Source organism: Schistocerca nitens, chromosome 4 (assembly GCF_023898315.1).
Source record: "Schistocerca nitens isolate TAMUIC-IGC-003100 chromosome 4, iqSchNite1.1, whole genome shotgun sequence".
NCBI lineage: Eukaryota > Metazoa > Arthropoda > Insecta > Orthoptera > Acrididae > Schistocerca > Schistocerca nitens.
Genome location: NC_064617.1, coordinates 909,756,323 through 909,768,448, shown reverse-complemented (window position 1 = coordinate 909,768,448; position 12,126 = coordinate 909,756,323). Strand labels below are relative to the sequence as shown.

The window sequence follows — 12,126 nt, the reverse complement described above, 5'->3', positions numbered from 1 at the left end:
CTTTTGTTCAGGTGAACACAGGGTTATAAATACAAAATCAAATAGGGGTAATGCAGGAGTAGGCTTAATAATTAATAAAAACAATAGGAATGCGGGTAAACTACTACAAACAGCATAGTGAACGTATTATTGTAGCCAAGATAGATATGAAGCCCACGTCTACCACAGTAGTACAAATTTATATGCCGTAGATGATGAAGAGATTGATGAAATGTATGATGAGATAAAAGAAATTATTGAGATAGTGAAGGGAGACGAAAATTTAATTGTCTTGGGTGTCCGGAATTCGGTAGTAGGAAAAGGAAGAGAAAGAAACGTAGTAGGCGAATATTGAATCGGGGTAAAGAATGAAAGAGGAAGCCGCCTTGTAGAATTTTGCACAGAGCATAACCATAGCTAACACTTGGTTCAAGAATCATGAAAGAAGGTTGTATACATGGAAGAGGCCTGCAGATACTGGAAGTTTTCAGATATGTTATATAATGGTAAGACAGAGATTTAGGAACCACGTTTTAAATTGTAAGACATTTCCAGGAGCAGATATGGACTCTGACCACAATCTATTGGTCATGAAATGCAGATTAAAACTGAAGAAACTGCAAAAAGGTTGGAATTTAAGGAGATGGGACTTGGATAAACTGACACAGCCAGAGGTTTAGAGAGTTTCAGAGAGAGCATTAGGGAACGATTGAGAAGAATGGGGGCAATAAATACAGTAGAAGAAGAATGGGTAGCTTTAAGAGATGAAATAGTGAAGGCAGCAGAGGATCAAGTGGGTAAAGAGACTAGGGCTAGTAGAAATCCTTGGGTAACAGAAGGTATACTGAATTTAACTGATGAAAGAATAAAATATAAAAATGCAGTAAATGCAACAGACAAAAAGGACTACAAACGTCTCAAAAATGATAACGACAGGAAGTGCAAAATGACTAAGCAGGGATGTCTAGAGGACAAATGTAAGGATGTAGAGGAACATACCACTAGGGGTAGGATAGATACTGCTTACAGGTAGATTAGAGAGACCTTTGCAGAAAAGAAAACCACTTGTATGGATATAAAGAGCTCAGATGGAAACCCAGTTCTAAGCAAAGAAAGGAAAGCAGAATGGTGGATGGAGTATACAGAGGGTCTATACGAGGGTGATTTACTTGAGGACAATATTATGCAAATGGAAGAGAATGTAGATGAAGATGAAATGGGAAATGGGATACTGTGTGAAAAGTTGCACAGGGCACTGAAAGACCTAAGTCGAAACAAGACCCCGTAAGTAGACAACATTCCATTAGAACTACTAACAGCCTTGGAAGAGCCAGTCCTGACAAAACTCTACCATCTGGTGAGCAGGATGTATGAGACAGGCGAAATGCCCCCAAACTTCAAGAAGGATATAATAATTCCAATCCCAAAGAAAGCAGGTGTTGACTGATGTGAAAATTACCGAACTATCAGTTTGATAAGTCACGCCTGCAAAATACTAACACGAAATCTTCACATACGAATGGAAAAACTGGTAGAAGCCGACCTCGGGGAAGATCAGTTTGGATTCTCTAGAAATGTTGGAACACATGAGGCAATGCCGACCCTACGACTCATCTTAGAAGATAGATTAAGGAAAGACAAACCTACGTTTCTAGCATTTGTAGACTTAGAGAAAGCTTTTGACAAGGTTGACTGGGATACACTCTTTCTAATTTTGAAGGTGGCAGGGGTCAAATACAGGGAACGAAAGGCTATTTACAATTTGTACAGAAAACTGATGGCAGTTATAAGAGTTGAGGGCCATGAAGTGGAAGCAGTGGTTGGGAAGGGAGTGAGACAGGGTTTTAGCCTATACCCAATGTTATTCAATCTGTATACTGCAAGCAGTAAAGGAAACAAAAAAAAAATTCGGAGTAGGAATTAAAATGCATGGTAAAGAAACAAAAACTTTGAGGTTTGCTGATGACGTTGTAATTCTGTCAGAGACAGCAAAGGACCTGGATTAGCAGTTGGACGGAATGGACAGTCTTCAGAGGAGGATGTAAGATGAACATCAACAAAAGTAAAACGAGGATAATCGAATATAGTCTTACTAAATCAGGTGATGCTCAGGGAATTAGATTAGGAAATGAGACACTTAAAGTAGTAAAGGAGTTTTGCTATTTGGGGAGCAAAATAACTGATGATGGTCGAAGTAGAGAGGATATAAAATGTAGACTGGCAATGGCAAGGAAAGCGTTTCTGAAGAAGAGAAATTTGTTAACATCGAGTATAGATTTAAGTGTCAGGAAGTCGTTTCTGAAAGTATTTGTATGGAGTGTAGCCATGTATGGAAGTGAAACATGGACGATAAATACTCTGGTAAGAAGAGAATAGAAGCTTTCGAAGTGTGGTGCTACAGAAGAATGCTGAAGATTAGATGGGTAGATCACATAACTAATGAGGAGGTATTGAATAGAATTGGGGAGAAGAGAAATTTGTGGCACAACGTGACTAGAAGAAGGGATCGGTTGCTAGTACATGTTATGAGGCATCAAGGGATCACAAATTTAATATTGGAGGGCAGCGTGGGGGGTAAAAATTGTAAGAGGGAGACCAAGAGATGAATACACTAAACAGATTCAGAAGGATGTAGGCTGCAGTAGATACTGGGAGATGAAGAAGCTTGCACAGGATAGAGTAGCATGGAGAGCTGCATCATACCAGCCTCTGGACTGGAGACGACAACAACAATGCACATATTTAAATTTGTTGAGACACTTTGTTTATATCTTTCTCTTAACAACTGATCTATCGCAAACTGAAGGTAAGAAGGGTATGGCCACTCTACATTTTCATTCAGTATATGTATGTAACCCCACTTCATTGTTACTGAACATATAAGAAATTTTCTTTTCGTAACTCTTCGCACTTTACAGAATTTCATTTACCGCTGAAAGGATTTTATCTTAACTTCTCTCAAAACGTATTTACTCACTATCACTTTAAAAGTTAGTTCACAACAATAATTTTCAGATATTTATTCAAAGATGAGAATTAGTGCTTGTAGATACTGAATAAAACACTTCAAATGTTTTGTAACTACTTGGAGTAATCAAACACCAGGAAAGGACCCTATGTACCTGAATGATTAGGAACAAGTAAGAGGGAAACCCAAATTATATGTTTTAACACAATAGTTATTCAAAAAACATAAATTTTTATTTGATGGGTCATACTTCTGCAATACTGACCTGTAGTCTAGGGGTAGCGTCTTTGATTCATAATCAAAACATCTTCGGTCCTGGGTTCGAATTCCACCGCTGCTTAAATTTTGATTAATAATCAGCATTGGCGGCCGAAGACTTCCGGCATAAGAAATCACGCCATTCTGCCAACGGTCTTGTCAAAGAGGGCGGAGGAGCGGACAGAGGTTCAGGGCACTCTCTTGTCCTAGGGGTGGGAAACTGCACCTAAAGACGTAAGAATTAGCAATGATCAACGGCATGAGGATGCAGAAGGCAATGGAAACCACTGCATCAAAGACACGTAACGTGTATCCACAGGACATGTGGCCTGTAATAGAAGAAGTGTCATGATGATCTCTCCATTGGCAAAGCTTCTGGAATAGTCCCCCATTCGTATCTCTGGGATGGAACTGCCAAGGGAGAGGTTACCATGAGAAAAAGACTGAATAATCAATGGAAGGATAACGTCCTACGATTCGGGGCGTGGAATGTCAGAAGCTTGAACGTGGTAGGGAAACTTGCAAATCTGAAAAGGGAAATGCTAAGGCTCAATCTAGAAATAGTAGTGGTCAGTGATGTGAAGTGGAAAAAAGACAAGGATTTCTGGTCAGATGAGTATCGGGCAACATCAACAGCAGCAGAAAATTATATAACGGGACTGGGATTCTTTATAAATAGGAAGGTTGGGCAGAGAGTGTGTTAATGTGAACAATTCAGTGACAGGGTTGTTCTTATCGGAATCTACAACAAACCAACTCTGACAACGATAGTTCAGGTATTCGTGCAGACGCCACAAGCTGAAGATGAAGAGATAGGGAAAGTGTATGAGGATATTCAAAGGGTAATACAGTATGTAAAGGGGAATGAAAATCTATTAGTCGTGGGGGACTGGAATGCAGTTGTAGGGGAAGGAGTAGAAGGAAAGGTTACAGGAGAATATGGGCTTGGGAGAAGGAATGAGAGAGGAGAAAGACTAATTGAGTTCTGTGACACGTTTCAGCCAGTAATAGCGAATACCCTGTTCAAGAATCACGAGAGGAGGATGTACACTTGGAAAAGGCCGGGTGATACGGGAAGAAAAATGGCTCTGAGCACTATGGGACTCAACTGCTGAGGTCATTAGTCCCCTAGAACTTAGAACTAGTTAAACCTAACTAACCTAAGGACATCACAAACATCCATGCCCGAGGCAGGATTCGAACCTGCGACTGTAGCGGTCTTGCGGTTCCAGACTGCAGCGCCTTTAACCGCACGGCCACTTCGGCCGGCTGATACGGGAAGATTTAGTTAGATTACATCATGGACAGACAGAGATTCCGATATCAGATACTGGATTGTAAGGCATACTCAGGAGCAGATACAGACTCAGATCACAATATAGTAGTGATGAAGAGTAGGCTGAAGTTTAAGACATTAGTAAGGAAGAATCAATACAAAAGTAGTGGGGTACGAAAGTACTAAGGTATGACGAGACACGGTTGAAGTTCTCTAAGGCTACAGATACAACAACAAGGAGTAGCTCAGTAGGCAGTGCAGTTTAACAGGAATGGACGTCTCTAAAAAGTGCCATCACAGAAGTTGGGAAGGAAAACATAGGTAACTGCGATGAAACCATGGGTAACAGAAAAAAATACTTGATTGATGAAAGGAAGAAGAACAAAAAAAATATTCTGGAAAACTCAGGAATACAGAAATACAAGTCGCTGAGGAATGAAATGAATAGGAAGTGCAGGGAAGCTAAGATGAAATGGCTGCAGGAAAAATGTGAAGACATCGAATAATAAATGATTGTCAGAAGGACAGACTCAGCATTCAGGAAACTCAAAGCAGCCTTCGGTGACATTAAACGCAGGGGTGATAACATTAAGAGTGCAAGGGGAATTCCACTATTAAATGCAGAGGAGAGAGAGGATTGGTGGGAAGAATACACTGAAAGCCTCTAAAAGGGGGACGATTTGTCTGATGTGATAGAAGAAGAAACAGGAGGCGATTTAGAAGAGATAGGGGATCCAGTATTAGAATCAGAATTTAAAAGAGCTTTGGACGACTAAAGGTCAAATAAGGTAGTAGGGATAGATAAAATTCCATCACAGTTTCTAAAATCATTGGGGGAAGTGGCAACAAATCGATTATTCACGTTGGTGTGTAGAATGTATGAGTCTGGCGACATACCATCTGACTTTCGGAAGAGCATCATCCACCCAATTCCGAAGACTGCAAGAGCTGACAAGTGCGAAAAATATCGCACAGTCAGCTTAAAGGCTCATGCATCCAAGTTGCTTACAAGAATAATATACAGGAGAATGGAAAAAAAATTGAGGATGCTCGTGGCTTTAGGAAAGGTAAAGGCATGAAAGAGGTAATTCTGACGTTTCGGTTAATCATGGAAGCAAGACTAAAGAAAAATCAAGACACGTTCGTAGGATTTGTCGACCTGGAAAAAGCGTTAGACAAAGTAAAATGGTGCAAGATGTTCGAAATTCTTAAAAAAGTAGGTGTAAGCTATACAGAGAGACGGGTCATACACAATATATACAACAGCCAAGAGGGAATAATTAGAGAGGACGACCAAGAACTATGTGCTCGTATTAAAAAGGGTGTAAGACAAGGATGTTGTCTTTTGCCCATACGGTTCAATCTATACATCGAGGAAGCAATGATGGAAATAAAAGAAAGATTCAGGAGTGAATCAAAAGTAAAGGTGAAAGGGTGTCAATGACAGGATTCGCTGATGATATTGATAACCTGAATGATAGTGAAGGCGAATTACATGATCTACTGAACAGAATGAACAGTCTAATGAGTACAGAGTATGGATTGAGAGTAAATCGAAGAAAGACGAAGTTAATGAGGAGTAGTAGAAATGAGAGCAGCGAGAAACTTAACATCAGGATTGATGGTCTCAAAGAAGATGAAGTTAAGGAATTCTGCTACCTAGGCAGTAAAATAACCAATGACAGACAGAACAAGGAGGACATCAAAAGCAGACTAGCAATGGCGAAAAAGGCATTCCTGGCCAAGAGAAGTCTACTAATATCAAATATCGGCCTTAATTTGAGGAAGAAATTTCTGAGAATGTACATTTTGAGTACAGCATTGTATGGTAGTGAAACATGGACTGTGGGAATACTGGAACAGAAGAGAATCTAAGAATTTGAGGTGTGGTGCGACAGACGAATGTTGAAAATTAGGTAAGGAATGACGAGTTTCTACGTAGAATCGGAGAGGAAAAGAATATGTGGAAAACATGATAAGGAGAAGGGACAGGATGATAGGACATCTGCTAAGACATGAGGGAATGACTTCCATGGTACTAGAGGGAGCTGTAGGGGGCAAAAACTGTAGAGGAAGACAGATTGGAATACGTCAAGCAAATAATTGACAACGTAGGTTGCAAGTGCTACTCTGAGATGAAGAGGTTAGCACAGGAGAGGAATTCGTGGTGTGTCGTATCAAGCCAGTCAGAAGGCGGATGACCAAAAAGGAAATTCTACAATTATAATTATACTGTTTGTATGATGACGTAATATTATTTAGCAAATTATACATTTCACATATTTCCTCGCATAAGTTACAAATATACATTAGCAAAGCACTCAAACATTACATATATCATACTTATCACACTTAAATATCACTGTTATATTATGACAAATTTTAAATGCATAGAGTTTTTATAAATTTAGATAAATGAATAGTGTTATAGGGCAGTTGTAGAACAGTTTTGAGTGCTGTTGCTACCTAAGTCACACAGGCGATCAACAAAAAGTGAGGGTGTTGGGACAGCAAGTGGAAGTAAGGGTTGGCAGTGTGTGGAGTAGGCTGTAGAATGGTTTTAACTCTGTCCAGTGGTTGTTTTGTGAACTAGGGTAGTTTGTCTTCAAAGTTTGAGGTGAAAATACACACACACAATCAGCAAAAGTCGGAATGGGGTTGTCAGAAAGTGGGTGCAGGTTGTGGTAGACTGTGTGTGTGTTGGGGGGGGGGGGGAGGAGGCGGCATTTGTAATATAGTGTAGAGCACCCTTTGATGTTTGTAGTGTAGACTAGAGCAATCAGTCTTTAAAATCGAGGTGAAGATATACACACACATGCTTGCACACCTGATTGGAAGAAGAGGGTGGAGGGGAGGTGGGGCAGAAAATGGGTGGGAGCGATGGAAAGTAGGGGCAGGGAACAGTGGAGTGTGGATGGCAGTCTAGCTGTCAGTTTCCCTCCACAAATCATAATATGTACAATATACTAACCGAACCTTCATCTCCATCAGCTGGACCGAGACTGACGATTTCCCACCATTTCTTGGGGCACACTGTGGTGGGATGGTGGGTGACATTATAGGATGGGGAGAGGGGTGGGCAGGTAGGTTACCAGAGGTAGTCCGATTGATCTATTTTATTGTCAAAATTTGAATTTCCCTCCATGATGTCTGTGCAATGTTGCCAATCTATGGCCATCATCTTGGATCCGCCATATTGAATGTATTTGGCAGCAATACAAGCTGTCCCAGAAATCGCCTAGCCTCACTACTGTCGTTGTTTTAGAGTTAGTTTACAGTTTTCTGTTTGGTGTGTAGCAACTCCAGTGCTCCTGATTCTGGCGCTGATTGCGATGATGATAAACCATCAGTGCAGGAGTCTGTGTTATCTATTAGTGAGAATGATGGTTCTGATGTTTAAGGTGTGATTCATAACTTTAACAACAAACTTGTGACGATATTCAGCTGTTTGTAGTGTAAAAGGCATAATCGTTTGTGACACACTGTATCTGCCTTGAACGTGGTCTTTGTTCAGTTTTTTATTTTTTTTTATTTATTTATTTTTTTTGCATGATACATAAAGTATCCAGCCAGAAAAACTGGTAAGACAAATATATATATAATTCATCTCTATCATTCAAGTAATTTTTAAACACAATTCAGCGCTTTATTTTATCTACATGTACTTGATTTATTTATCTAAAAATAAACATTAAGATGTGAGCCTTGTTTAGAAAAATAGACGTTTCACTATCCTTTGAGATTACCACATGTACTTGCAAGTCATGAGCTAGGTTTCAAAAAATGTCTCCTTAAAATTCCAATGTGCAGCCTGACTAGGGAATAATCACGCATTACGGTAAATAAATTTAGATAACTTTCTTATTATTAATGATAGGGGAAACATACTCATATTGTTTTGGAGCTCTAAGAATTTTTCACATAACTCAAGAGAAAGCACTGTTTCGTAACTACCTGGTGATTCAGAGAGACATTTCAAAAAATTTTGGTTAATATAACCCAGAGGAAATGTTAGATATATGTAAGATATTACTACATAAACATTTCTCAACTATTCTTCTGTTATTCGTTGCCAAAACGATTCTTTTTTTGTCAATTATGTGGGAGTTTACAGGCGTTTAAAAATTATTCTAGAGATGATGACGTCGTAACCCTGACTCCACAGCCGGGAGCTTCAGGGATTTTTAATATGTTAACTAGGACATCAAAGACAGTGTTGCAAAAGGTTTCAGATCTCCACTATTTCTCCTATTCATTACCTAAAGGTACTGGACTATATGTAGAATCGGTCCATATGCGTTCCTGCGCTATTGTTGTTATTATTATTAATTCATCTCTCAGTTCATGCACACTATTGCAAATAAACACCCCCAAGGGCACACCTGCATCCTGCACCGCCTACGATTCATACAGAAAACGGCCGTTACTCCTTTCTGAAACAGCTTGCAGTTTCTTATTCTGAAACTTTGAGGTAGATTGCGTTGGTATCACATGTTCGCTCTTCAGTTTGCAGACCTATAAAGGAGGGAAACGCATGTGCACGATCCATCGACCTGCCTTTCTTCATACTTCTATCCACAACCCCCTCCCCCTCCACCGTATTACATATTCAAAACAGAATTTGTTCCTTAATACAGGTCTATTGCACCTAGCTAGACTACATCTTCTTCGTGTTACACACACATCAAAAAAAGTTATGCATCACTTCGGTTCCTAGAGTTCCGAAACCTGTTCAGAAAATTGGAATAGAGATCGACATAAATATCATTCCGCCCTTTTTACTGCACATGAAACTCACACACAGCATGTTGTACCACCATACAGCAGGAACTTCAGAGGTCCTGATTGCTAAGTACACCGGTACCTCTAATACCCGGTAGCACGTCCTCTTGCATTGATGCATGCCTGTATTCGTCGTGGCATAGTATCCACAAGTTCATCAAGGCACTGTTGGTTCAGACTGTCCCACTCCTCAACTACGATTCGGTGTAGATTCCTCAGAGTGGTTGGTGGGTAACGTCGTCTATAAACAGCCCTTCCCAATCTACCCCCGACATGTTCGATAGGGTTCATGTTCGGAGAACATGCTGGCCCCTCGAGTCGAAGGATGTCGTTATGCTGAAGGAAGTCATTCACAAGATGTGGACGGTGGGGGCGCGAATTGTCGTCCAATGAAGACGAATACCTCGCCAATTTGCTGCCGATATGGTTGCGCTGTCGGTCGGAGGATGGCATTCACGTATCGTACAGCCGTTACGGCGCCTTCCATGACCATCAGCGGCGTACGTCGGCCCACACAGTAGGGAACTTCGACGTTGCTGCACTCGCAGGACAGTATGTCTAAGGCGTTCAGCCTGACCGTGTTGCCTCCAAATACGTCTCTGAGGATTGTCTGGTTGAAGGCATATGCGACATTCATCAGTGAAGAGAGCGTGATGCCAATCCTGAGCAGTCTATTCGGCATGTTGTTGGGCCCATCTGTACCGCGCTGCATGGTGTCGTGGTTGCAAAGATGGACCTCACCATGGACGTCGGGAGCGAAGTTGCGCATTATGCAGTCTATTGCGCAAAGTTTGAGTCGTAACACGATGTCCTGTGGCTGCACGAAAAGCATTAATCAACATGCTGGCGTTGCTGCAGGGTTCCTCCGAGCTAGAATCCGTAGGTAGCGGTCATCCATTGCAGTAGTAGCCCTTGGGCGGCCTGAGCGAGGCATGTCATCGACATTTTCTGTCTCTCTGTATCTCCTCCATGTTCGAACAACATCGCCTTGGTTCACGCCTGGACACTTCCCTTGATGAGAGCCCTTTCTGGCACAAAGTAACAATGCGGACGCGATCGAACATCAGTATTAATCGTCTAGGCATGGCTGAACTACAGACAACCCAAGCCGTGTACCTCCTTCCTGGTGGAATGACTGGAACAGACCGGCTGTCTGGGTCTGATGCAAAACATTTTTTGATGTGTTTATAAGTAGGAAATAACACTTTTCGGATTTTTCCTTTACTTACACAAATTTCGGGTTCTATGTCAACGAGAAACACCTCACAGGTTTTGATGAGTGAGTTTTGAAGTATAAAATATGCAACATTAAAGGCTGTATCTTTTGACTGAAGTGACTCAGAAGATTAAAATTTTTCCTTTCCAAGGGACAATAGACCATAATATGATACAAAATTTGAACGTGGTAAGTCTACCCTTCCGGAGAAAAAGTTCTTAACATTCACTCAGGGATACGGACAACAAAGCGATCCTACTAGGGTTCCGTCTTCACAGATTGATCTCCGGAACCTTAAAAATCAATTTCGAAGGGCAGCAGTTAATCGAAAGGTACAGTACGTCGTCTCCATTAGAGAATGGATGTGTTCTTTTCGTTGTACGTTACCTGCCTACAATATCGTTACTTATTTAGTGTATAACAGTGTGGCAACAAGTTGCTTCGGAATTCTAGAATTTTAATGACCGATGCTCCCGATTGCTTCAGTTGTTCTAAGCCCAGTTAGCAGAAATCTCAACTTTGCTGCATAGCTTGCTCGAGCATGGTTGCAGTACACTAAGTAATTAATCAACATGCCAAGGAAAAGCAACTGCTCTGCGTTGCAGGTACTACGTGGGTCCCAAGCTGTTCATTGTGATATCGCGCCCAGAAGACGTGCGGAAAGTCCTGGCGTCGACCAAGACGCGGGAGCGGGACCCTGTCTTCATGCACATCCTTCGGACTCTTGTGAGCGACGGACTCATTACCAGCACGGGCGACACTTGGAAGAGGCACCGCAAGGCCATCGAACCAGCTTTCCACGCTGAGGTAGGACAATTTTGTTAGCAACCCACATTACTTTTTGAAATTGTTTTCTGTTTACTGCACCGAATTTTAGAGGCCGAACGTACAGATCCGCGAATATTCGTGCGACCGAACACTGGTTTCACTTGTTCCGACCGGCCGCTGTGACCGAGTGGTTCAAAGCGCTTCAGTCCGGAACCGCGCTGCTGCTACGGTCGCATGTTCGAATCCTGCCTCGGGCATGGATGTGTGTGATGGCCTTAGGTTAGTTAGATTTAAGTAGTCCAAAATCTGGGGGACTGATGACCTCAGATGTTAAGTCCCATAGTGCTTAGAGCCATTTGAACCGTTTCACTTGTTCCAACGGACCCCTGCATGAGGACTCCGTCTCTGACAAATCGAAGTACCAAGACCGTTAACTATGTTTCCTTACACGTCATCTCGTATCCCCTGTGGTTCCTCAGGTACTCAACCACAACACGGTGCGTTTACACACTGATTATCGAATCAGTTTTCGAAAGTGTCATTGTCAAAAGGACGCTGTGTACGAGATGTTTTCAAACATTAACAATAATATTTTAATTACGCCTGGAGTATTAGTCCGAATTTTCGTTGCTGTGTTGTTAAACATTTATGAAAAATTTCTGTACAGTATTATCTGTATCGGATTTTAGTCTGTTCTGAGCTGTCGAAAAGATAACACGTGTTTCTGTAGTGTTGGTGATTACTTACTTTGTATGAAACTGAATCAGAGAATTTATATTAAATAATTTTGATGTAACAACGAAATAAAGTGCAGCAAAGTTTTAGAAATGCCAAATATTACTTCTTGTGAGTCGGTTGTGAATAAAAAAAGTTTGTAAA

At 41.3% G+C, this 12,126-nt stretch overlaps 1 protein-coding gene across 1 annotated transcript in view; it reads left to right on the top strand.

Moving 5' to 3' along the window:
• LOC126252656 (cytochrome P450 4C1-like) overlaps positions 1 to 12,126 on the top strand; it is a 121,218-nt gene that overhangs the window by 23,708 nt on the left and 85,384 nt on the right. The window contains exon 2 of the mRNA XM_049953559.1: positions 11,085 to 11,286. Coding sequence (XP_049809516.1) covers positions 11,085 to 11,286 — 202 coding nt within the window. The remainder of the gene's footprint in view (positions 1 to 11,084; positions 11,287 to 12,126) is intronic.